Here is a 25,300-nt window from a genome sequence, read left to right on the forward strand (position 1 = left end):
TACTACACCAAATACTACTGCAGGCAACTGGAACACATGCTAAGTAATTGTATATCTAAAAATTGAAAAAGTATGGTCAAAATACAGTATAAAAGACAAATAACAGTGCCCTTGTGCGGGGCACTTAGCATGGATAGATTGCAGGACTGGAAGTTGTTCTGGGTGAGCCAGGGAGGGAGTGGGGAGTGAATGTGAAGGCCTTGGACACTACTGTGCACTACCACAGACTTTATAAACACTGGACACTTAGGCTGCACTACATTTATAAAAAAAAATATGTATTTTTTGCAGTTTTTGAATGGGGCCAGGTTTGAACCCACCACCCCTGGTATATGGGGCTGGTGCCCTACTCCTTGAACCACAGGCGCCACTCTAAAAATATTTTTCTTTCTTCAATAATAAATTAGCTTACTGTAACTTTTTAACTTTTATAAATGTTTTAAGTTTTTAAACTTTAGACTCTTTTATAATAACAAACCTATATTGTACAGCTGTACAAAAATATTTTCTTTCTTCATATCTTTCTTCAATTAAAAATTAAACTTTTTTTTTTGTTGTTAAAAACCAGGACACAAACACACACCCTGGCCTAGGCCTATGGAGGGTTAGGAGCACCAATATCACGTCTTCCACCTCCACATCTTGTCCCACTGGAAAGTCTTCAGGGACAATGACAGGTATGAAGCTGTCATCTCCTGTAGCACCTGTCAGAGGCTCTTTTCCAGTTAACTTTTTTTCCTAGGAAGTAGGAATTCTGCAATTCTCTTTCTGTCTCTTCTGATACTGCTCTTGCTACATTTACATTGAAAACATCATCTGGTATTCATTTCCATCACTTTATTTTCATTCTCTTTTCATTTCATTGTGTCTATACATTGTATTATAACAGGCTAAAGCCAGTTTTCTTTTTTGGAGACAGAGTCTCACTATGTTGCCCTTGGTAGAGTGCTGTGGCATCATGGCTCACAACAACCTCAAACGATTCTCTTTCCTCAGCCTCCCAAGTGGTTGGGACTACAGGTACCCGTCACAATGCCTGGCTATTTTTTTTTTTTTTTCTTTTTGCAGTTGTCATTTTCCTTTAGCAGGCCCAGGCCAGGCTCGAACCCACCAGCCTCAGTGTATGTGGCTGGTGCCCTACTTACTGAGTATGGGAGCCAAGCCTAAAACCAGATTCTTAAAGCCAACTTGAGAGTGTCTATCTTTTAATAGCAAAATTTAACTCATTTAGTGTTTTAGGAATGGTTTGTATCTTTGTTCTTCTTCCTGCCATCTTGTTTTATTGTTCTAAATTTAATGTTCAATGTTTTATTTATTTTCTACTTTTGACTTTTATTCCCTTTGATGAATTGCTAAAATTTGTTCTTTTTTTTTTTTAAATGTGGTCCACTTTTTTCCTCTAGTGCTTTGGAATATACAAGGTCAGATAATTAAGTTTATGAACTCATCCTAGAAAAAGTGCTACCTGCCTCCCTGTTGAATATCACTATGGGCATCTTCAAAGTACTCCCCTTCGGGAAGCTATACACTGATATATGAGCCTAACTAATAATAATAGAGTGGCAAATACATAAATCAGCATATAATCATTTATTATAATTATCAATTGTTATATAATGCAAATAATTGTAAGTGCTATACTTTTTATTTATTTATTTATTTTTTTGAGATAGGGTCTTGCTGTGTTTCCCAGGCTGGAGTGCAGTGGGAAACAGCTCATAGCTCACTGCAGCCTCCAACTCCTGGACTCAAGTGAGCCTCCTGCCTCAGCCTCCGGAGCTGTTGGGATTACAAGCATGCATCATGCCTGGCTAATTTTTGAATTTTTTGAAGTGACAGGGTCTTCCTATGTTGCCCAGGTTGGTCTTGAACTCCGGGGCTTAAAAGATCTTCCCAAAGTGCTGGGATGACAGGCGGGGACACTGCACCCAGCCCTGTATATGCTATACTTTATATGACTGGCAGTGCAGTAGGTTTGTTGACACTAGCATCACCACAAACACATAACATATTGCACTATGACATTATGACTGCTATGATGTTACTAGGCAATAGGAGCTTTTTTGTTCCATTATAATCTTATGGAACTACGGTTGTCATTGACCGAAGTGGCATTATGTGGAGCATGACTGTAGTTTGGAATTTCAGTTTTGAGTTATTCAGAAGAGTAACTTCAATCTTTTGAAGTTACTTCTTTATTCAGTAGAGTAACTTCAATCTTGGATAGATTTTGGAGAAGCTGTCATTCTTATGTTTAGTTTTTCATTTGCTGCATTGAGGTTGGAGAGGTTTTAGAATTTGTTGAGTTCTTCTTTGTGACTTAAATCTTGGCTAATTTTTGTGAATGTTTCAGGATGTGGTTTTTGCAATTTACAGAGTATAAGTCTATTAGGTTATGTTTGCTATTGTACTACTTAGATGTTCTTTACTCTTTCTTCCACCTTGATCTGTTTGATTTATCATTTTCTATAAACTATATTAAATATCTCACTCGGAGTGTGTTTGTGTGTGTGATTGATACACTGTCAAACTATAGTAGAACCTCTGTAAGTTGACCACCCAAGTGACTATAACAAACTGGTCAACGTAAGGAACGAGGCCTACTGTATTGATACATAAAGGTGGTGCATGTCTGGTCTATGAAACTTAGGTCAACTTGAGGTGGTCAATGTAGGGAGGCAGTCACCTACGGAGGTTCTAACGTATATTGTAGGCTCATGTAGTTTTATGACTATTATATATTCTCAATTAATTATACCTTTTACTAAATATTTCTGTTATTCTTGTTTATTGCCTTTCAGCTGAAATTGTTTCTTCTGATGTTGCTCTTGTTACATTTACATTGAATTATCTGGTATTCCTTTTCTATCACTTTATTTTCATTCTCTTGAAGTTATTTCATTTTACTGTATATAGCACATAACAGGCTAAAGCTAGATTTCTTTCTTTCTTTTTTTTTTTTTTCAGACAAATTCTCAAGCTGTTGCCCTGGGTAGAGTACTGTGGCATCACAGCTAATAGCAACCTCCAACTCATGGGCTTAAGCAACTCTCTTGCCTCAGCCTCCCAAGTAGCTGGGATTACAGGCGCCCACCACAATGCCCAGCTATTTTTTTGTTGCAGTTGTCATTGTTGTTTTAGCTGGCCTGGGCTGGGTTCGAACCTACCAGCCTTGATGTACTTGGCCGGCACCCTAGCCACTGAGCTATGGGCACTGCCATAAAGCTAGATTTCTTAAAGCCAACATTAGAGTATGCATCTTTCAATAGCAAAATTTAACTCATTTAGTTTTTTAGTAAAGAGTCGTATCTTTGTTCTTCTTCCTCCCACCTTATTTTATTGTTCTAATTTTAATGTTCAATGTTTTATTTTATTTTTTTTCTACTTTTGCCTTTCCTTCCCTTTGATAAATTGCTAAGGTTTTTAAAAATTTGGTCCACTTTTTTTCCTTTAGTAGTTTGGAATATATAAGTTCAGATAATTAAGTAATTAAGTTCACAAATTCATCCTAGAAAAAGTGCTACATGCCTCCCTATGGTCACCTTCAAAGTACTCACCTTGGGAGCGATGCTCTGATATCAGAGCCTAGTTTACTCTTCTGAACAATTCTGGAACCTTTTCTGGAATGGATATCAGGGCTGTCATAGGAGATCTGATCAGTTAAGTTCATGAACTCATCCTAGAAAAAGTGCTCTGAGGTGTGGACTAGGCGCTGGTGCCGGTGGATAGCTTCCCCACAGGAGTACCGCAAAGGTGACCATAGTGATAGATATTCAGCAATGAGGCATGTAGCACTTTTTTTTTTTTTTTTGAGACATAGCCTCAAGTGCTATGGCTTCACTGCTCGCAGCAACCTCCAACTCCTGGGCTCAAGCGAGTCTCCTGCCTCCGCCTCCCAAGTAGCTGGGACCACAGGTGCCCGCCACAATGCCTGGCTATTTTTTGGTTGCAGCCATTATTGTTGTTTGGAGGGTCCAGGCTGGATTCGAACCTGCCACCTTAGGCATATGTGGCTGGCGCCTTAGCCGCTTGAGCCACAGGCGCCGAGCCGCATGTAGCACTTTTTCTGGGATGAGTTTGCAAACGTAATCGTCGGACCTCATAATTGTCAGACCTCTATTTTCCTAGTGGTTGACATTTAAATATTTAACATTTCTATTTATATACACTTTTCCCTTAGTTACGCATAAGGATAAACAGTATCCATTTCTTCTCCCTAGACAAGAAAAGAATCTTAGCAGTTTCACCTTTCACATTCTCCTTCCACCTCACTTCCTACCTTGTTGAGATAACAGGGGATTTTACTTCCAAGTTGCTAATAATCTTTTGTACATTTTCCTTTAATAACTACTTAGATTTACCATAAGCTTTATAATTTTTTTGTTCATAACTCATAACTATAAAGTTAATAATGTTTTTATTCATATTATTTCTCTGCTCATTCTGTTTCTTTGATCCATTTTTCATTCTGTTGAATTGTACATCCTTATGTACTTGCTTCGGGTATGGGTTACGTGGAGAACCAAACTTTCTGGGTTCTTATGCTGCTGTAAATCTATTTTGCTTTGCTACTTGAATGCTGATTAGACTGCATAGAGGAGTCTAGGTTTGAAAATACATTTTACTCATGATTTTAAACATATTATTCCTCTGTTTTCTAGTATGTACTTTTCTTGATGAGACATCTAATGCCAAATGAAGCTTTTAAAAGTAGTTTACTTTTTCCTCTTTGGCAACACTACTTATTAAGAAACTGTCCTTTCTCCATTTTGTGTTCTTGGTACATTTCTCAAAAATCAATTGATTATAAATAACTGCATTTATTTCTGGGTTCTCGATCCTGTTTCTCTGGTCAATATTCTGTTTTTATGCCAAGTATCATGACATTTGGGTTGCTATAGCTTTGAAGTAGATTTGACATCAGGTAGTGTGATGCCTCCAGCTTGGTTCTTTTTCCTCAAGATTGCTTAGGTTGCTTGGAGTCTTTCATAGTTCTACATAAATTTTAAAATTTTTTTCTATTTCTGTGAAAAATAACATTGGAATTTTGATAGAAATTGCATTGAATTTGTAGGTCACTTTGGGTAGTACAGATATTTTAACATTTTTCATTCTAACCATCCATGAACATAGGATACCTTTTCGTTTATTTGGGTCACCATCTACTTCTTTCATCAATGTTTTATAGAGATCTTTCACATTCTTGGGTAAATTTACTATTATGTATTTTATTTTACTTTTCATGCTTGCTATTCTGAATGGCCTTGATGTCTTAATTTATTTTTCAGATAGTTCATTATTAGCGTAAAGAAATGCTGCTTGTTTTTGTGTGTTGATTTTGTATCCTGCAGCTTTACCAAATTCATCAGTTCTAATAGTTTTTGGAGAGTGGGGTGGAGTCTTAAGATTTTTCTATGTATAAGATTATGTCATTGGCTAACAGACATAATTTCACTTCTTTCTTTCTTGTTTCAACACCTTCTGTTTCTTTTTCTTATCTAATTGGGCCAGCTAGAACTTTAAGTACTATGGTGAATAGAAGTGGTAAAAATGGGCAAACTTGTCTTATTCCTGATCTTAGGAATTTTTGCCCATTGAGTATGATGTTAGCTTTGGGTCTGTCATATATGGTCTTTATTATGTTGTGGTACATTCCTTGTATTCCTAATTTGTTAAGAGTTTTTGTCATTGAAAGGATGTTGAATTTTGTTACATGCTTTTTCTGCTTGTATTGAGATGATCACATGGTTTTTGTTCTTCATTCTGTTAATGTGTCATATTTATGGATTTGTATATTTTGAATCATCCTTGCATACCAGGTTTAAATTCCACTTGATTATGGCGAATAACGTTTTTAATGTGATGTTGAATTCTGCTTGCTAGTATTTTATTAAGGAATTTTGCATCTGTCTTCACCAGGGATACCTGTCTGTAATTTTCACTTCTTGTAATGTTCTTGTCTGGTTTTGGTATCAGGGTAATGCTGGCCTCATAAAATGAATTGGGAAGTATTCCCTTCTCTTCAACTTTTTGGACTTTCCCCCTTTTTAGAAACGTCTAGGATATTTTTGTTATTCTTGGTATTCTAAAAAGTCTTTACAATGTATTTAGTTAAGGGTCTTTTTGATTAATATATTCTGCACATAGTAGGTCATTTCAATCTGAAGGCCCATATCTTCACCTGAAATTTAATTTGATCATTCCTTTATTTCATTCTTTCCATTCTGACTATTCTTTTTTGTCTAGAATTTCTGTTACACAGAAGAGTCTAACTTTTACATCCTATTTTCTATCTCTTCATCCTTCTGGCTCCATAGTGACAGAATCACCTGCTCGATCTTCCAGCTCATTAATTCACTCTTTAGCTGTGTCCATTCTACTGTACTTACCATCTGCTTTTTAAAAATAGTTCAATGATTGCATTATCCCCCCCAGTTCATGTTTTACTTTTCTATTTTTAATAATTGTGGCCACTCCTCCACCTTCTCCTCCTTCTAATTTAACAGATGTGTCGTGTTCTCCAATCTCCCTAAATGTAGGAATTATACATTTTTTCAAATGTATTCTTTTCCTCCTCAGGTGTTCATCTGTTAGTTGAGTGGGGTGCCACTCATTCTTGATGTTGGTTTTCCCCAAATACTTGGGATTATCATTAATTATTCTTTGTAATCTAGAACACAGTTCACATCTTGGTGAATCAAGTTCTTATCATGGGAGCCTCTTTGGGGATGACATAAGAAAAAACAAGATGTGCTGCGAGGTGGCTGAGCAGGTAGCTTCTCTATGGGTTCCCTGAGGGGCCCTGCTCTGCCTCTCAGACTTCAGAGCCCAGGGGTGTGATGCCAAGTGTTGCTTTCAGCTTGTGAGCATTCACAGGTGCTCTCCGAATGCAAGTCTCTGAGAAGCCAGCCTGCCTACTGCCCCAGGCCTCTCCTGTGCCTTGTGTCTGTTGACCCTGAGCTCAGAGAGCCCCTGGTTGCTCTCACATCCTTCATGGTCCTCACTCATCCTCTTTGGTGGTGTGATTTTCTCAGGTCTTGTTCCCTTATCAGTTGAATCCTTACTCCTGTCTTCCATGTGGGAATCTCTCAGCATTTGTGGTTCACTGATAGCATCCTCCATGCTTTTCTCCCCTAGCACTGTTATGAATTTCTTTTTCTTTTTATTTTTTGCAGTTTTTGGCTGGCCACCTCCAGCATATGAGACCAGTGCCTTACTCCTTCGAGCCACAGGTGCCGCCCATGAGTTTATTCTTTTAAAAAATATCTTCTGTCTGGGCGTCACCTGTGGCTCAAAAGGGTAGGGCGCTGGCCCCATATGCCAGAGGTGGCGGGTTCAAGCCCAGTCCCGGTCAAAAAAAAAAAAATATCTATCTATCTATCTATCTATAGATATAGATATCTTCTGTCATTATAGACTTTAGGAAAGGAGGGAAAGTTTGACCCATGTGCTCAGTCTGATATCTGTGTCCAACTCCCATACTCAAATGTGGCACAGTCCTAAGTGTTGTTAATAGCTGTTTACAATGGTTCTGTGTTCTGCTACTTTATTATCCGAGGTATAATACAGTGGTGATATCTGGCTGATATTTAGGGAGGCTGCCATTTTGATACATTTTGACCAATAGTGATACCTGGGCTTAGGTATGGGGGAAGGGTTTGGTAGAACATAGTGAAGGTGGGGCTATCAAAGAGTCCCCAGACCCCCTGGAAACCCCAGGGAATAGGAAAGGACTTGCTGCTTCTCCTAATGCCAAAGTATATAGACTATATGAGCTAGAAGGAACTTGAGAAGTCATGTAGTCCATGACTACCAGTAGTTTTTATCTACCAGCCCTGGACTAGATGCAGGGCCCAGGGCTCTAGAAAGTGAGGAGGATGAAGTCTGGGGTAGAGCACAGGGGCTGCTGCTAGTCAGATGAGAAAGGAGAAGCAGGCTGCAGCTGCTCACTAAGGGTCAGGCATGAGAAACACCCTCTTCTCCAGTCACACTCGAGGCTTGTGTCCTTCCAAGAAGTGTGAAGACTTGAGGCCGGCTTCAGTGAGGATAAAGCTCAGGGCATGTGGACATAAGCACCCACAGGGCAACACCCCATGGGGGCTCAAGAGAAGTTAGATGTTTTGCTCAAGGTCATAAAGTCAGCATGTTGTCAGCATGGCCTTGAGCCTGTTCAGATTCCAAACCAGGCTGCTTTTGTTATGTGACTTTGGGTTGTCCCAGTGTGTTAGTGTCTAGTGGACTACTCCATGGAAAGTTGTCATAAATAGCAATGTCACAAATGGCTCCCTGTCAGGGTCCAGAGAGCATTCATTCTCTCCCTTCTCACTCCCTTGGACAGTTTCCCCTTATTCTATAGCCAGGCCATCAGGTGGCACCATGCAGGTGTGTATGTACACCTGTGTCCTTGAGACCCACCTGAACAGGAGGAGCACAGCCTGGGGGAAGGTCTGAAAGTTGTTGTTCCGGTTGATCTCTGTGGTGTCATTCAGGGCAATTTTCCCAAACACCTGGCAGAGGGAAGGAAGAGGTATTCAGTGACCCACAGACACAGGGGGGTCCTAATTCCCACCATCATTCAGCGGTCTCTTCATGGGTTGCAGGTGACTCTAAGACCTGCTGGTTTATAAGCGGAACAGAGTCTCCTAATGTGACCTGGGCTGCTGCCCAGCCTGACCCAATCCTTACTCTGGAGGAGGGTCTGCAGCCTTTAGGAAGGGTCCGTGGGAGCTGGAGCTGAGAGCAGGCAGATGCGGAGACCTGGACCTGCTTCTGTGCAGGGGCACAGGCGCGCTGGCCTTCTTTTCTTTGCCATTTCAGCTCTGTCTGCCCAGCACTCTTCCAAATTTAGTTCTTGCACTTTGGAGTGCTACAGAGTGAGCGATCTGGGGCTTGGGCAGACTTAATTTATCCTGGAGATCAGAGGTCTCCTTTTTTTAACCCTGCCCTTTGAAAGCTATGCTTATCTTAGAAACTGCTACCCTTTGGGTAGCTCTTATAATCTCAGAGGTTTTATTATGAACCTTTGAGTCTTCTTTAATGAGCAAGTAAGGGTTTGCTCAAGGAGCTACCAAGAATACACTCTAGGCTAGTGTGGCTCTGCTAAGTGTGGCCTTGGAAACTCAGCTGGGGCCCTGGGGAGAGGCTGGAGAGCTCTGAATCTGGGGAGGAGAAGGTGCAGTGGGCACCTGGAGCGTCCAAGGAAACTGCTGCATGCTCCATGGGACACAGTCTGCTTTCATTTGTTCCTTAGTTTGTTCCTTCCTACCCTCTTCCCTTCTTCCCTCTAAGTCAGGAGTCCTCAGACTATGCCCTCCGGGCCACATGTGGCCCGCCTAGGACATTTATCCGGCCCCCCTGGGTGTTTTTGCCACTGCTGCCTGTCCTGCTTAGCAGTCAACTCATCCCGGGGCCCGCAGTCTGGCCCTCCAATGGCCTGAGGGATAGTGAACTGGCCTCCTGTTTAAAAGTTTGAGGACCCCTGCTCTAAGTCATTAGTTTCTTCTGAATGACTCTGGTTGGGGGATTGTGGAGTGTGGATTGTGAGGTGGCAAGACCCCCACAGCCCAGGAGGTGCGTTCAGGGAACGACCCCCAAACTGTTTCTCCTCCCTTCCTAAAACAATAGTTCTTTCTCCTTGCTCCCTCTGCCAGAAGCCACCTAGCTTCTGTATATCTTTTGCCTAAAAGCACATCGCCTTCTCTCCCTAGAGTTAATCTTTACCCCACGTACTATTACTTCCCCTCAACCTTGTAAAATGAAAATATTCCCACTAGCTTTCCCTGCTCATTTGCAACATTGTTAGCATGGCAACCTAGTTTAGGCACTATATAAATGAAGCTGTTCACACGGTTAGGTGCTGGTTGCAGCCATCAGCTGAGCCAGACTTCCCAGCCCCATCACTAATATCTCTGGTGTGATCTTTGTCTCCGTGTGTCTTATTTTCTCATTCCCCACCATTCTCCCTCTGGTTTGTTCACTCTTTGAGCTGGCTCATGAAAAGGGGATTATTCTCAGGCCCAGCTGGCCTGGACAGAGAGAGGATGCTGGTTCACATACCTGGCTGCTGTTCCCTGAGATGGCCATGTCACTCCTGGGGCCTGTGAAGGGTAGGCCTCTGGGCTGTACTTGGCCATCCCCCCTGCTAGCTATGGGATATCCCTTTGGGGGATGTTCTAATGTCTGTGACCTTTGGGGCCTCAGAAGATGGAGGAGGAGGGAGAGGGACAGTGAGGAAAAAGAGGGAGAAGGAGAGAGGAGGGCAGCAGTGTGGGAAGCAGATGCGATGCCGTGGGAGAACTCCTCCTACCTGCATCCCGATCACAGCGTAGATGAAGAACAGCATCACGATCAGGAGGGCCACGTAGGGCAGGGCCTGGAAGGAAGTGCATGAGGCTGCCGTGAGGCTGCAGCACACAGGCCACCACGTCCCCGGCTCTGTAGCCGTCAGCAGCATTTCCGAAAGCCCCACGAAGTAATGGGCACCTGGGAGTGGTCTGAGAGATGGACACTGACTTCTCATTTTAGCTTGGCTTTAAAAGCTGGCTTCAGAGTTGGGGGTATAGTGTGACAGCACGTTAGCAAAAACCGCCACACAGGAGCAAAACCTGGCCTACACACACAGATCTGTACACGTAAGGAGTGTGCCCTGGAGGATGATACCCCGCTGATGTGGGTCCCTGGGGAGGCAGGCCACACCTTTTCTTTACACAGCTTAGTCTTGCTCCCCAGATGTAGCAGTAAGTACGGCTATTCTGATTAAAACATTTAATAAGAGAACACTTAAAAGAAAGATCATGGGCTCAAATTCTACTTAAGCCACTTGCTAGCTTATAGCAATACAGTAATTGATCTGGGTTGCGTCAGTTTTCTCATCTGAAAAAGGGGAGTAATAGTAATTCTCAGGGGTTTTGTGGAGCGTAAACGATTTGGGTTTTACAAAGTGCTTAGTGCAACGCCTTGCACAGAGTTGGGTTCTATACATTTGATTCACTTCACATGCAATCTGCCAGGCAACTCGGACAGCTTAAATTCTCCACAGTTCCCGTCCCTTCTCCGGGAAGAAGCGCCGAGCCGGCCTGGAGTCCCCTGCTCGCTCCCGAGGGGCGGCGTCACCAGCCACCGCTAGATGGCGTTAAGAGACCACACGACGCCGCTTCCGCCCGGCTGGCGCTCCCACTCGGCGCTCACCCAGGAACGTCGGGGGTTGGGAGAGCACAGTGCGGGCGGGTAAGGCCACTCAACGCTGTGGCACTCCAGGGTGCACCCACACCACATTGATTAGTGTTTATGATTCTTAATCTTCAGAACCCTCGCAGCTGATTAGGGCACAGAGTCAGCCTGTATTCCGGGGGAGGAAGACAGGCTGTCAGGAGGCGTAGACAGGACAGGCCTGTGACTGCTGGTCCAGGGTTCCTGGAGGGCTGTGCCTCCGGAATGGAGCTCCAAGCAGGGCAGGCTCCAGACGGCAGAGCACCGTTCCCAGGCTGCAGCTGTAGCCCGGCAGCCTGAGCCCAGCTGGCCGGGGCAGGGGACACAGAAGGCACTTCTCCCGTCTGAGAGTCGTCCCTCCCTGAGAGGAGAGAAGCCTGCCTGCTGCACCAGGCCAGGGAAGCGTGAGACCATATTTAGGGTTTCTATACTCATCTTCTAGGAATTCGAGTGACCTAACAGTTTTGCTTCTCTTTAACTTCAAACTTACATAACATTCCTCAGGGCTGTCCAGGGGAGAGCACGATTCCGTTTTTACAGGTGGGAAAAGAAATCAATCACATAGCTAGGCAGTCCTGTGCCCATCCGAGGGGACCTCTCTCTTGGGGTAGAGTGACACCAGGGTCCCACAATTGGGCTAAGGACATAAATAGGGGTGATCAGCAGATGCTGCTGAAATGCCCATGAGGAGAAAGGTGGCAGCCAGATTCTGAAAATCAGAGGGGACCATAGTGGTTAACCAGATTTTTCAGACCCATGGTTTCCAAGTTTGTTCCTCACTACAAAACCCCTTTGTCCGGCACATTCTTGTAGAAAAATGAGAAAGGCAGACCCTTTTAGCCTCCCCTCCCCTCTTGCCCTTCCTGTACCATTTGACCTTGGGGAAATCAGAGGCCCCAGGAGCCTTCGTGTGAAAACCACTTATTCTGTCTGACCCCCTCATTCAGAAGTGAGGAAGCAGCTGCAGCTGCATGAATGGCTGTGACTAGTGAGCCCGGAGCAGGCACCCCAGAGTGGAGCGCCCTCCTCCCCATCTCAGTGCCATCCCGGGGCCCAGGCGGCAGCTGGGGGGAGACGTGGAGGTTCTTTCCCTTGGGCTACCTGGAAGGACTTGATGAAGGTCCACAGCAGGGTCCGGATACCCTCTCCGCGGCTCAGCAGCTTCACCAGGCGCATGACCCGGAAAAGGCGGAAGAAGGTGATGGAGATGCGGGAGTTTTCCTCTGCACTCTGGAACCCAGCGGCAACAGGAGGTGCGGTTAGCACCGCAAGAGAGGAGTGGGGTGAGAAGGGGTGAGCCCGCTCCAAGAAACAGCCCTCAGTGGGGTGGCAGGCCAGGGTGGGGGCTTGCTGCACTAGACTCGCCCCCCTGGCTCACAGACAGGAGGGCAGCCGTCCATGCCCAGCCCTGAGGTCTCCCCTGAGCCAAGGTGTGCCCAGGCCCCTGAGCTGCTCGAAGCCCCATTTTCCTATTCTCGTCCCCTTCATTCCTAGTTCTTAATGCCTTGGATGAGCAATAGAAGATTCCATGAGGAACTACCATATGCTTTGGAATCTTCTAGGCTCATAGATTGCTGCCCTTGGAGCCCCTGCCTCTGCCATAGTGTGCAGGAACCAGCCCCTGCCTCTCTCTTGTCTGGCTCGGCTGAGGGTTCTGCATCCTGAGTGAGACCTGGCTCACTGTGAGGGTGCTGGCTGGGGGTGGCCTCTCTCATGGCCCGAGGTGTGCACCATGTGGGGTTCTGGTGTATGTGTGGGGTCTGCCCAGGAAGAACCTTGCCCCCTGGCTGCTCAGGACTCCAGCACATCTCAAATTACCTCCTTCTACTTCCCACAGCCCCTATCCCTAAAGGACTCCAGGGAGGGATGGAGAAGGTGCTGCTCAGTGCTGGGACAGGGTCCGGTCTGTAGCACTTGCTTTGGCACTATTGTCTCTACTGCTCCCTGCCCCGGCGCCTCTAGGCTGCACAAGACTCTGGAAAGGGGTGGAGGCACAGGAAAGGGGAAGGGAGAAGAGGCCAGGACCCGGTGTGTGAGGACCCAGGAGCTGTGCTTAGGGCACACTGTCTCCCTGAGTGCAGCCCTGGTGGTGGCAGTGGGGCTGGAATGCAGGCCAGGGCAAGCTGACTGGGGTTGTGCTGCTCAGCAGCTGCTGGGCCTAGAAGAGCCTAGGGGCTTGGGCATGTGCCTGGCCAGGACTCAGGGCGCAGGACAGGCTGCCCTGTCACCCTCTGCCTCCAGACCTGAGAACAACATGAACCGATTGCCTCTATGGCCCTCCTCCTACCCACACCGCCTAGTGGGTACTAACCCGCCAGGGAGCCACTGCTGCTGTCCCTGGGGCTAGTGCAGCTCACCCAGCCCTGTTGGCACCAGGAGAGAACGGACCCTTGCAGCTTCCTGTTACGGTTCCCATCCACTGGGGCTGTCTGGATCCTCCCCGCTGCTCACTTCACTTCTCCTCTTACTGTATTTTAATTAATTCCAGGTCAGACCTTCCCTGGCAATATCCACACCTTGTTTATACCCCTGGAAACCTCACTAACACTAAAGCTCTGAGGGTTCCCACTCTAACCCCATGGCCTACTGTGGCTGTCCCTGATGGGCTTCAGAGGGCACCCATCTCCTCCTGTGCAGGGTGGGAGGCCCATGAGGGATGCTGGAGGTATGGAGATAGCCTTCTCAGGTCTGCATGCCTGCTCCACACAGGAGCCACACCAGGAGGTCTCTCTTGGTCTTCACACAGGAGAAGAGTCAATGTATCTCTTATATCTCAAAATCAGAGCTTCCCCCCAAGGCAGGGGACAGACTCGTGGCGGGAGGGCCTGCTCCGTGTGGGCCCCGACGTGGGGCAGGAAGCTGTGGGCAGCAGCCTGCCTGCCTCCAGCCCTGCCTGCCTGTGCTCTCAAGTCCTTGATCTTCGTATCCCTATCACCTGTGCATCTGCTTGAAATTCTATTTCCACTCCTTAAAAGGAGGTTGTGTTCCCCCCAAGGAGTTTGCAGAGGTGGCTTAAGGTTTTATAATTCAGCTGTCAGTTCCACCATTATTGGGGAAAGGAGAAAAAAGAAAGAACAAGCTTAAGTGGGGAACTTCAGCTATGCCAAGAACTGGAGAAGTTGGTGCCACAGGGGCATCTGGATCTGTTGAGTTAAAAAAAAAAATCAACACACCAAAAACCCAGCATGCAGTCTGAATTTCACTCTGCTGTGCAGACCTCTCCATAGATGCTGCTGTTCCCTAATGCTGCTCGAGAAGGAGGATAAACACACTACCATGTAGACACTCCAGTGTCCTCTCAGGACAGAATGACAGTGCAAGCAGCAGCAGATCCCCATGGCAGGGCCTGTGATGCGGGGCAGAACACCCCCAGGCTGGCCTTTCCCTTGGCAGCCTTTTGGACAGGCTGGGGTGGACTGCCTTGGGGAATACCACCCCCAAATCTTGCCGCCAGCCTGCTGAATTTGGGGGCCCACGGTTTCAGGCCACTGGTCCATTTAAAAACTTATACTTGACCCAGTTTGAAATGTGTGGCAGCAGCCTTTCGGAGGAAGCTGCTTCAAGGAGATTTCAAGGTCACACTGAGTGACATCTCTTCCATGTAAGCCACAGCGAATCATAGACTCCTACACCACGAGTGGCCCAATCAACTGAACTTGTTTTTCCACTTCCAACCTGCTTCAAAAAGGTGGTGATAGCCTAATTTTAACAAACTTCAGAAATTCAGAAAAATGCGAGGGGTAACATGGTTGGAGTCCTAGAAATTCAACCACCCTCTAACTAATCACAGCTTAACTTTGTATGGTGTGATGCTTGGAGCACAGGGAGGCTAGTGGCTACAGGCACTGATTAGTAGGAAGCACCGTCTGCCCATGTGTCTCCTAGCTGGGTCACTTCTCTCTTCCCTCCTTTCCCTAGAGGCTCCTACTACAGCCTTCATGGGTACCCTGAACTTTCCCACATCAGATTAAGGTTAGAGGCTTCAGCCAGTGGAATCCCTGGGGTGTGTAACAGGAAATGGCCCTTGGGTCCAGTTCTCTCCTAGTGGCTCGTTAGATAGTTGACATCGCAGTGAATCACCACTCACAGGGAAGCTCAGGGAGGTAAAAGAACATCATTGCACAAACAGCATCTTCACACAAGAACACGACAGGCAGGCAAGGCACACAACAGACACGGTGGCCACATGCAGCAAGAGCCAGGAGGGCTCTGGAAGACTCTGGAGGTCAGGGCAGGGAGAGTGGGGTGCTTGAGGGGGATCACAGAAGCTGGGAGCGTGGTTGGGGGGGGTCGGTCTTACCATAGAGGGAGAGCATTGGGTATGTTCAGCTGGCTTTAAAGAAAGGCAGATAGAGATAAGCTGTAGTGAGTCTCCAATGAAGACGCCTGGTATTCTAGGTCTGCGTTAACACAGGAGCAACACAGTGGCAGGAGAGGGCAAAAGGAAACAAGTGAAAGAAACACAGAAGCGTGGGCCTGGAAGGTGCTGGGGTGTCCCATGAGTGTGGGCTCCATGTCAGAGTTCCATGTCTAACAAAAGAAGCCATAGTAGGCATCTTCCTGCCTGTGACCATCCCGGCCACAAAGTCAGTAACTTGCACGCATTGTAGACAAGGGATTTGAGATTTTGTGGATGGAAGCTTTGATTTTTTTTTTTTTTAAGTTAACCATGTGCTCTGAGATAACCTTTGAGGGCCTGTACTTATGCCCTTTAGCTCACCCAGGCAGGACCAACTGAAGGACAAAGGCCTTGCTGGCCCCAGTGCCTGTCCTTGCCCACACATATTCAAGCAAAGCAGTCCAAGGGCAATGGCCCCTCAGGGTTAGGGGAAGACTGAGGACCTCAGGAGGTGGCCTCAACCCCTCCACACAGGGCTGGTTATCATGCTGGGGCTCAGGCAGGAGGTGGTCTTGCCCAGCTACTAGTTATGGGTGTGGGGAACCTTGGCCCCTGGCCTGGAATAGTTGAGTGTTGGATTGTTTCCTAAACCTTAAAGCTCTGCAGATAATTTAGGATATTATTAACATCCCAAGGAGCTATTCTCATAGGGCTGAGTGCTGAACTGGTTTGGTGTAGGAGCTGAGAAACGGGCCTCAGGTGAATATTCCAGACTCACTCCCTCCCTGGGAACCCGAGCCTGTGTCCGGAAGGCCCAGACTCCTCGGGTTCTAGCTCAGACGGCTCAGCCCCTGCCTGATCTGGAGGGCCCTACAGTCATGACTTAGCTTTTACCTTCCATTTTCAGATGGCTTCTCTTGTCTTTCTGTTTTTAAGGTACAAACCAGGAAAACATGTAATGGAATTTTTGAGGGGCAGAAATTTGTGCAACTAGACATTCGATTGCAGTCTGAAACTACTTCTTTGGCAACAGATTTCTCAGCCAATTGTTATCTTTTTTTCCATAGAAAGTTGGGATGTCCTTTTTTGGGAGTCGTGGAAGGTAGGGGTGAAGTGAAGGAAGAGAAAGGGACGCTTCTCTAGTCACTGATAGAACATTCTAGATCTAGATCTCAAAGTCTCAGTTTCTGCTTCATGAGGCTTACCAGAAAGTGGAGGGTGCAGGGTCACTAGGATCTGGCTATTGGGGTGAGATTGAACACAGAAATGAACACAGACACACACACAGACACACACATGCACAAACACACAGACATACACACACACACACGCACACACACACGGGAGATGTCAAAGCACTGAAACTTCCTCTCCTGGGTATGTGACAGTTGCCCAACATGTCCTCTGGCATCCTCCTGCCCCCACCCCCAGGCTGCCAGTGCTTGGGCTCCCGTGTTAATGGATACAGAGCTCTGTGTTTCTCAGGCGTCCATAGTGGGTGAGCAGCTGGGGGAGGAAGTCTGCACCATGGAGTCCAGGGCATTAGGCAGAGTTCCCAGGAGGTTTGGGCCACTGCTCTTCTCTGGGTGCCACCCCGAAAAACATCCCAGATGCTGTGACTTCTAAGAACTCTGGGAAAATGCTTGGATGTCTTCTGGGTCAATCTCATCTTGATTAGGACCAAAATGGAGACATTTCTGAGAACCTACCTGGGTTTCCCTGGCCTAACTGAACTAACCTCTCACCATTTAGAAAAATAAATTATTTTATTTCATTTTTCTTCCTAAACATTCAGGATACCTCACTTAGGATTTTGAAACATTTGTCTTAACAGTCTTTTTTTTTTTTTTTTTTTTTTGCTTTTTAGCCTGTTATAGCTCCCATCCAAGATCACATTTGAATCCTACTTTAGGTCAAGATTTAGTGTCAGGTCTGGGTTTGTTCTAATAATCTGGATAATATTTCATTATTTTAATAACATGTATTAGCTTAATGCTCCTTGTGGCATGTCTCTCTGACAGCAGACAAGGAGGAGTCAGGAGGAGTTTGAGGGCAGTAGAGAGACAGTGTGAGGATGAGGGCCCACTGGGGTCTCTGTGTTGGGTTCGCTGGCCCAGGTCATGGCCGTTCTCATAGACCCTCACTTTGAAGAATCTAGAGACTCAGATTAACTTTTTCTTGAGCCTTACACCAAGCTGTTCAAAGGCACTTTAGACTTGTGGCAGCAGTGCTGCTTTTAACACAACAAACCTGCTCTTAGGTGAGGAGTTAGGCTTACCAAATCCCTGGTCTCAAAAATGAATAAACCACTTGCAATAAAACAAAAAAGCCATCACTGAGTGATTTCACTGTGGAGAGAAAGGAAGAAGTCTCAGACACAGCTCCTGCCTCACAGCACCTGTGGTCTACAATGCACTGGATAGCTCCCAGATGACCCCACAGAGCCATCTGAGTCTCTGGTGCCCTTCCCAGCTGCACGGGAAGCCCTGCTGGCTGGAAGTGCAGCTCCACCTCTGTGTTGTCACGGGCTCAGCACTTTTAGCCCAGAGACAGACAGGTCTGTGTTATCTCTTACTCTCTTTAAATACCTACCGTGAGAAACTACCTAGCCTCAGCTCTACTTTTGGATCTACATTCATAATTAGTTGGTAACGTGGAATACTTGGGCCATTGATCTCTGACCTTTCCCCAGATTCGGCCCTCCTTCCCTTGAGTCATATACAGTTTCACCATCTGTGGTCTTCCTGAGGGAAGAAAGGGGGTGTAAGATTCCCTGAAGGTGTATGGCCCACGAGCCTTTGAGACCCTGAATTCTCCCTCTGTGGGAACCAACAGAGCTGCTTACCTAACCTGAATGTTTTGGCTGAGTTTTAATTGCAGATTCTTTGCCAATGGTAGGCATGGAATAAATTTTTGAGTAGCCAGTTCCTTCATCTTTGCTTTCTAATGATCTGGTAATTTTCAAGTATTTCATGATACTGGGGCTATTAATTTGTTTGTGCAATTTACATAAATGAAATGAGGTTTTCATTCCATATCTGAGGCAGAGGGAGGGTGTTTTCAGAAAGAGTCCTTCTTAGTGGTTCCAGATAATGGGCCAAGGGCAGTAAGAGAGGAAAAGCCGATCACCTAACTTCAATAGATAATGATTATGCAGATCACCTTGGGCTGGTGGAACTGGCAGTGAGGCCAGTAAGAGATCTTCCCTGGGACACTAATTTTCTGAGTTAAGCTCAGAAATTAGAGATAGCACCTCAATGGGTGATGTCTTTGTTTCTAGGATGGATTCACTAAGCATCCCTTTCCACTGGGGTACTATCTCCAGACCACATTTATGATGCTGAGGGATGAAAACTGGGGAATGCAGTCATGCTAGGAGAGCTCAGCTGAACAGTCCTTCTGGCTGCCATCTTGTTCCACCCCACCTTGCTTGTCAATTTCTGAAAGGTCCACATAGGATTTTCATAAAGATTGCATTGAATCAATTTGGGTTTAGTGTCATGCTAACAAAATTAAGTTTTTCAAATCATGAACATAGGATGACACTCGATTTACTTAGCTTTTGTTTCAGTTCTTTTTTTTGCAGTTTTTTGGCTGGGGTTGGGTTTGAACCCGCCACCTCCGGTATATGGGGCCGGCGCCCTACTCCTTTGAGCCACAGGCACCACCCAGTTCCTTTTCACAATGTTTCATAGTTTTCAGAGTATACATTTTGCATTTATTTTGTTAAATTTATTCCTAAGCATTTTGTTGTTTTTGATGATATCAAAAATAAAATTAAGAAAATAATTTCATTTTTAGATGACTGAGCATAAACGTATAGAAATATAATTGATTTATGTATATGAATCTTTTACCCTGTAACCTTACTGAACTTTTATATTAGGTCTGACTGTTTTTTGATGTGCTTTTCAGGATTTTTAATGTATAAGATCAGGTCATCTAAAAATAAAAATTGCTTTAATTCTTAAAAAAAAAAAGAAAAAGAAAACTGGAGAATGACAGGGTGTAGCAGAGAGTAGGGCACCCCAGGTGGAGGGTTCCCAGAGGGTGGACGGTGTAGGAACCAGCGGCATGTATTTCCCGGTTGTCACATCACACTCTCTGGAGTCCTAAAAGGTAGTTGGACAATAGCTCTTCACCATATAAAAAAGGTTTTCAAAAATTAATGGTTAAAACCTCAGCCAGAGATAAGGATTACTAAAAAGTTAGGACCTAGGGAGAAGATCTCTGGATTGGAATGCTCAACTGAATTTTCTTATGGGGCGTTCTCTTGAGGTCGGGGATAGAGAGTATTCTGAAGGCCACGGTGGCATTCTCCTCGACATGTTGGCTTGGCAGGTACAGATCGCCTTCTAATTCCCTCCAGGGAAGGCTGATCCTTGGCCCTGAAGACCCACAGCTGCCATGGAGACAGTGCTGTCATTTTGGGAGCCCTGAGATTCTGTGTTCTCCTGAAACAGGTGTCAAAAGTGACGTCATGGTAGTATGTGAGTCCTTCACTGGCTGCCTTGCTACACAACTCTTGCTGTATTTTTTTGGAAAATCTCTTATCCAGGACTTGGCTCTAGTATGGGTTTTGTTTCAAAGCACCTGAAGGCCCAGGCCTGGCTGGCACCCCATGCCCTGGGCACACCCTGCTTCTCTGCCTTTACTGTCTCCTGCTTCATTCTGATTTGATCTGCAAGACAGAGTGGGAGACTTGGGTGGGGCTTTGTTGGTGAGACCTCAGAGGTAACCGAGGTGGGAAGATAGTTATTAGGGGCTTCTACAGCCATTCTGACCAAGAGCCAGCAAATGTAGGGTAAGAGTGTGTGTGTGTGTACCAAGGAGAGAGGAGTCCTCATTGTTTATTTCCTTTCTTCCAAGAGACACATGCATCTCAGGAACAACACTGTGGCCCTTGCAATGTGGAGCTGTTTGGGAGGTACTGAGTCTTGGAGCCACCAAGGATGCCAGCAGGGCAAAGAGGCCCAAGGAGGCCAAAGCAAAGCCTGTTCTAACTATGAGTCTTTTAAAGCTGGATGAAGAGGCCACCGCCAAGAGAGAGGCAAGGTTTGAATATGCACAAGTCAATGGGGGCGGGGGGATCAGGATTTAAGGGAAGCTAAGGCAATATACAGAGATGGAAGCAATTTGTAAGTGGAATTCTTGTCTTGGTTCTAGTGTGCACTGAGGGTTGGGGAGGGATCTGTGGAGGAGGGGTCCTGACAGAGGAAGACACGGCAAAGGGGAGGAACCAGAGCAGGACATGCCACAGAAGGGACACCCCGAAAGACAGGAAAGTGGGGAGGGGAGACAGCAGCCTGCCCCACTGCCTCCATGCACACAGCGCCAGAAACCCACTGGCTCTGTCTGTTTCTCCAAAGTGAAACTCTAGCTAGAAAGGGAAGGGCTTGGCTTGTGTGTTTGGGTCACAGATGCAGACTTGAAATGCCCCTTCAGAACCTCTCCCCCGAGGGGTCTTTGTCCTCTAGGGGACTGATGGAGAGGCACAGAGCACAGGGTTTGCTGGCTCCTGGCTCTCCCTTGCTCTTCTCATTCTTTTGTGGTAAACTGCAGAAGGCTAAGGGCTGTGACCTGTGTGATTCACTGCACGGTGGTCAGCTCCTGCGGCTGGATGCGGCCTAAGCCTCATGAGCCACTGTTATCCATCTGCAACTCTATGGCTCCCAGGTGCTGTTACTCGCTAGAAACACACGCTAAACAAGACTGATTACAACACTGCTAGGGTGGTTTTATCTTCCCCTGGGAAGTCATTCAAACAAACGAGCCCATGACAAATAAAAGAATGAAATCAGCTGTCAGCACGTGCTAACACTATTAAAGAATTACTTATGAGAGAGAGAGAGAGGCAGGCATAAGGATAAAGAAAGGGAGAGAAAAAGAGAAAGTGAGGCTGGGATGGGCACAGACTCAAAAAAGAAAGAAATGAAAGAACACGGAAGATTCTCGGGGGTAGGACACTGAACATGAGAATGAATGGGCGTGAGCAGAGGTGGCTGTGCTTTTCAGGGCCCTGAGCGTACCTTGAACAGGCCTGAGTCTCCCTCTCATAACTAGCTCAGGGGATCTTCTAGGTGCCTTTTCCTGAGAGCTTTCTGGCAAAGACCCCGACAGAGGCTTGCTGAGCTTGAGACCTAAAGCATCAGACATAGGCCCCGGGGTGTCTGGAATCGCTTCCTTCCATTCTTTTACTTAGGGGAAATGAGAGGGTTGCATGTGGGTAGACAAAATGAGAATAGGGAATGAAAGGAAAGAGAATTAGAAAAAAATGAAAAGGGACATGGCTTTGGTTAGAGGGCGGAGGGCAAGGGGGTCCTCAACATGTCAGAGCTGTGCCTGGACACTCGGGGGCTCCAATATGGCCAGTTTAGGAACCCAGATCAGGACGCCCATGAAAACCAGGCGAGCCTTGCCCTAGAGAGCCTGGGGGCACTGCTGATGGTCAGACTAGGAATTAGCCTGGCTCTGTTAACTGTCTCAGGGGCTGGCTTTATTTCTGAGCAGAGTAGAATAGAAAACTGCCTTGTGGAACCATCAGAAGGAGAGGCTGGAGAGGGTCCCACAACATCTCGTCCCCACTCAGGGTCGTGCTGCTGAAGTCTTACCTTAGATACACTCAACCCCTAGGTTGAGCATTATCTTCTCTCTAAAGGTAAAATCATTTAGAAGAGCAGCTTACTGAATCGCTACCACTTTAGTAGGAATTGATGTGTTGGAGTCACTTCATTTTGAAACGAGCCACCTTGGTAGCATTAGTTCTGTTGCAGGGTGTGGGGCATCACTGAGAGTGGGAAGAAGCTGGAAGGGTGCTTCAGGCAGCAGGAGGCTCCAGCACTGGGAGTGGGGCTGCAGGGAGGTCTAAGGATAAGCCCTGCCCCACCCACTGCCCTGAGGCCCCCTGTCTTGATTTAATCTATCTGCCCTAGAACCAGCTTGGGCCACACCAGCAAAGGCATCCAGACGACGTCTGGCCACAGCACACACTCAAGCCTCTGCTAACATGGGACTGGGAGTTAGGGGCCAGGTCTGGTCAGCCTTGCTGTGAAAATGCCGTGAAAAAGCTGCTTCTTGCCTCTGGCCTTCTGCGTTCTTATCTATAAAATCCACACATCCCCAGGCTCCATCCAATGGTAGGTGCTCAATGCACGTTTGAGGAGTAAGTGGACCCTATCATTCAAGGACAAACCCACTCACTGCCCACATGGCTTCCTCTCCCCCCATCACCACTCTGGTGATGAGGGCCCCGCTCACCCTGACCTTTCTTACGCCCCTTCTGGTCCTTCTCTGCAGTGGCAGGGGGCAGGGAGGGGCAGTCTGAGCCACAAAGGCAGACTGCGAGAGCCAGCCTGCTGCCCCATGTAAGCACAGGGGTCCAGGATGGGGGCGCCAGCTAGAGGCGTGCGGGCTGAGCTCTCTGACTCAGCCTTGAGGGGGTGGACACGCAGCCAGCAGCTCTCAGTGACTCAGGACTGACTGCTTCCCTCCATCCTTCCAGGGCCTGAAGCCAGAGCAGGCGCCAAGCTCACTGGGAGCCAGTGAGGGACATTCTGATCTGTGCCTGTCAGTCTGCAGTGGAGAGGCCGTAGGGACTGTGGGCAGGGAAAGGTGTGTCCCAACCTGTCTGTCCTGGGACCCTCAGCCGGCCTCCTTTGCTGTTTCCCTCATGTCCCCCAGGCTCTTTCTCTAGCTGCTCTACCCCTCCTGGCCCTATCTCTGGACCCTGGGGCTCGAGGGTCCTGGTGTGCAGCCTGCATTTAATCTGAGTATCCCCAGAGCATGCATGTCCCTGGCTCCACCATCCGCAGCACCCACAGGCATAGAGAATCCCGAGCCCTGCCCCTGGTGACTCACGGCCTGGGCCAATGGGCTTTGTGCACATGCAATAGTTAATCCTCCAACAGAAATGGATTTGAACCCCAGATTTGCCACCCATTTGCTACATGAGCTGGGGCAGATTGTGGGTCCCCTCTGAGCCTCCATTTTCTCCTGAGGACTCAATCCGATTGCATGCGGACTGTCCCTAGTGTCCTGTTATGTGCTTACCGAAGGCCTCCTCACATCTTCCTTGTTCTCTTCTCCTCCTCCTTTCCTCTCCCGGCCCCCACCTTGCTTCTAATCAGTCAGCACTGTCCTTCATTAGCTGTATTTTCCCACTCTGGTCACTTCTGTGGACCAGTGTTCTGGCACCTGAGTGAACCCTTCAGCTCCCCGCCAACCCAGCCTGGGAGCTCGCTACGCCCACTCCACTCCCTGCAGGCCTCTTTGCTGCTCCATAGAGCCCACACCAAAGCCAAGGGAGCGACCCCTGCCAGGCCTTGGGAGCATCACGAAAGGGAAACACACTTTAGAACCCGGCAAGGCAACTGGAGAAATGAAACATCTACCTCCAGCCATCAGGAAATAGCCCGTTCAGACCATCTCAAGCCTTCCCCAGCCTCGTCTGCGTTCAAGGAAACTGAGGCCTGGAGAATGGAGAGAACTACTCTAAGTCATCTGGCTTTGTGGTGCCTGAGCTGGAAACATGGCCAAGGCTTCTTAAATCTCAAATTCAGAATGTTTCTCGACATCCATGATGTAAGAACCCAGGCCCCCGGCAGCCCCTGTTCAGTACACTTTACGATACAGAATGGGGAAGAAGAGTGCTGGGAAAGGCTGCCGCTGTCACACGTCTAATCCCATTCCAGTCTGAGACATTAGGGAGCAGATTTCGATGACACAGTGGCTTTCATTAACAATCCCAGGTTTTCCCTCAGGAAAGCATGATCTCAGACCCAAGCACTAAAGAAGCACCTTCTTTAGAGGGGCCTGCCACTGCCACTGACCGCTGCAGGCTCACCAGGGAGAAGCTCTGATTGAGAATGAGGCAATGCAGCGCCCATACAGGAGTCAGCACAGTCACACGGGGGGACGGAGACATCCACCCGACTGAGTGGCAATGTGAGGTACTGACTTGTCCCAGAGGAGGCCCTGCCCAGTCCTCTCTGCCCACCTCTCCCTCCTGCCTTGCTCAGTGCTCTCCACCAGCACCATGGCTCTGGCTACCATCTCTTTGCAATGACCCCATAGCAGGGCCTCAGATTAGTGTGCCCACTTATCACCTGACATCTCCGCTCTCAGGGCTCACAGACACGTCTGATCTGCACTCTGACCTTTCCTCATCCAAGGGCATTGCCTGTGACCTGCCCCGTGCATGCCAGCTCCATCCTTCCATGGTGTAGGCTGACCATCATAGTCATCGGAAATGCTGTTAGTTCTACTTTCAAAATAGAACAAAGATCTGACTATTTTCCACCACTTTGTTCCAAGCAACTATTATCTCCCACTTGGATTACTGCCTGTGGCTTCTAAATGGCCTTGACTCCTACAGACAGCCAGATCAATCCTTTAAGGGCCCGAATGACATCACTATACACCTGTACTCAAAACCAGCAGTACAGCCCTTCTCACTCAGGTGAAAGCACTAATCTGGTCCCCATGCGTTGCCCTCTGACCCCATCCCTGCTCCTCCCTCAGCACAGGTGCACAGGGCCTTGCAGGCTGCCCTCCTGCCTTGTAAGTCCTCTTCACCATCTCTGCCTGGATAACACCTCAGCTGCTTTGCAGCTTTGCCTTCACTGCTCCTCGCACTTCTGAGTCCCCTTACCTGGCACTGTTTCTTCCTAAAGTCCCCATCATCTCCTAACACGCTGTATGACTTCCTTGTTTTGCATACTTACTTCCCACACCTGCTATCTGATTATCCCGCTC

The 25,300-nt window shown here is 47.2% G+C and overlaps 1 protein-coding gene across 1 annotated transcript in view; it reads right to left on the reverse strand.

Moving 5' to 3' along the window:
- The window catches only part of CACNA1C (calcium voltage-gated channel subunit alpha1 C), a 559,438-nt gene that overhangs the window by 36,543 nt on the left and 497,595 nt on the right, over positions 1-25,300 (reverse strand). Inside the window, exons 29-32 of the mRNA XM_023516536.1 lie at positions 15,509-15,541; positions 12,310-12,438; positions 10,307-10,372; positions 8,416-8,507 (exon numbers count right to left, since the gene is read on the reverse strand). Of these exons, the coding sequence (XP_023372304.1) occupies positions 8,416-8,507; positions 10,307-10,372; positions 12,310-12,438; positions 15,509-15,541 (320 nt within the window). The remainder of the gene's footprint in view (positions 1-8,415; positions 8,508-10,306; positions 10,373-12,309; positions 12,439-15,508; positions 15,542-25,300) is intronic.

Source organism: Otolemur garnettii, unplaced genomic scaffold, assembly GCF_000181295.1.
Source record: "Otolemur garnettii isolate 467f Iridium unplaced genomic scaffold, OtoGar3 scaffold00092, whole genome shotgun sequence".
Taxonomy (NCBI): domain Eukaryota; kingdom Metazoa; phylum Chordata; class Mammalia; order Primates; family Galagidae; genus Otolemur; species Otolemur garnettii.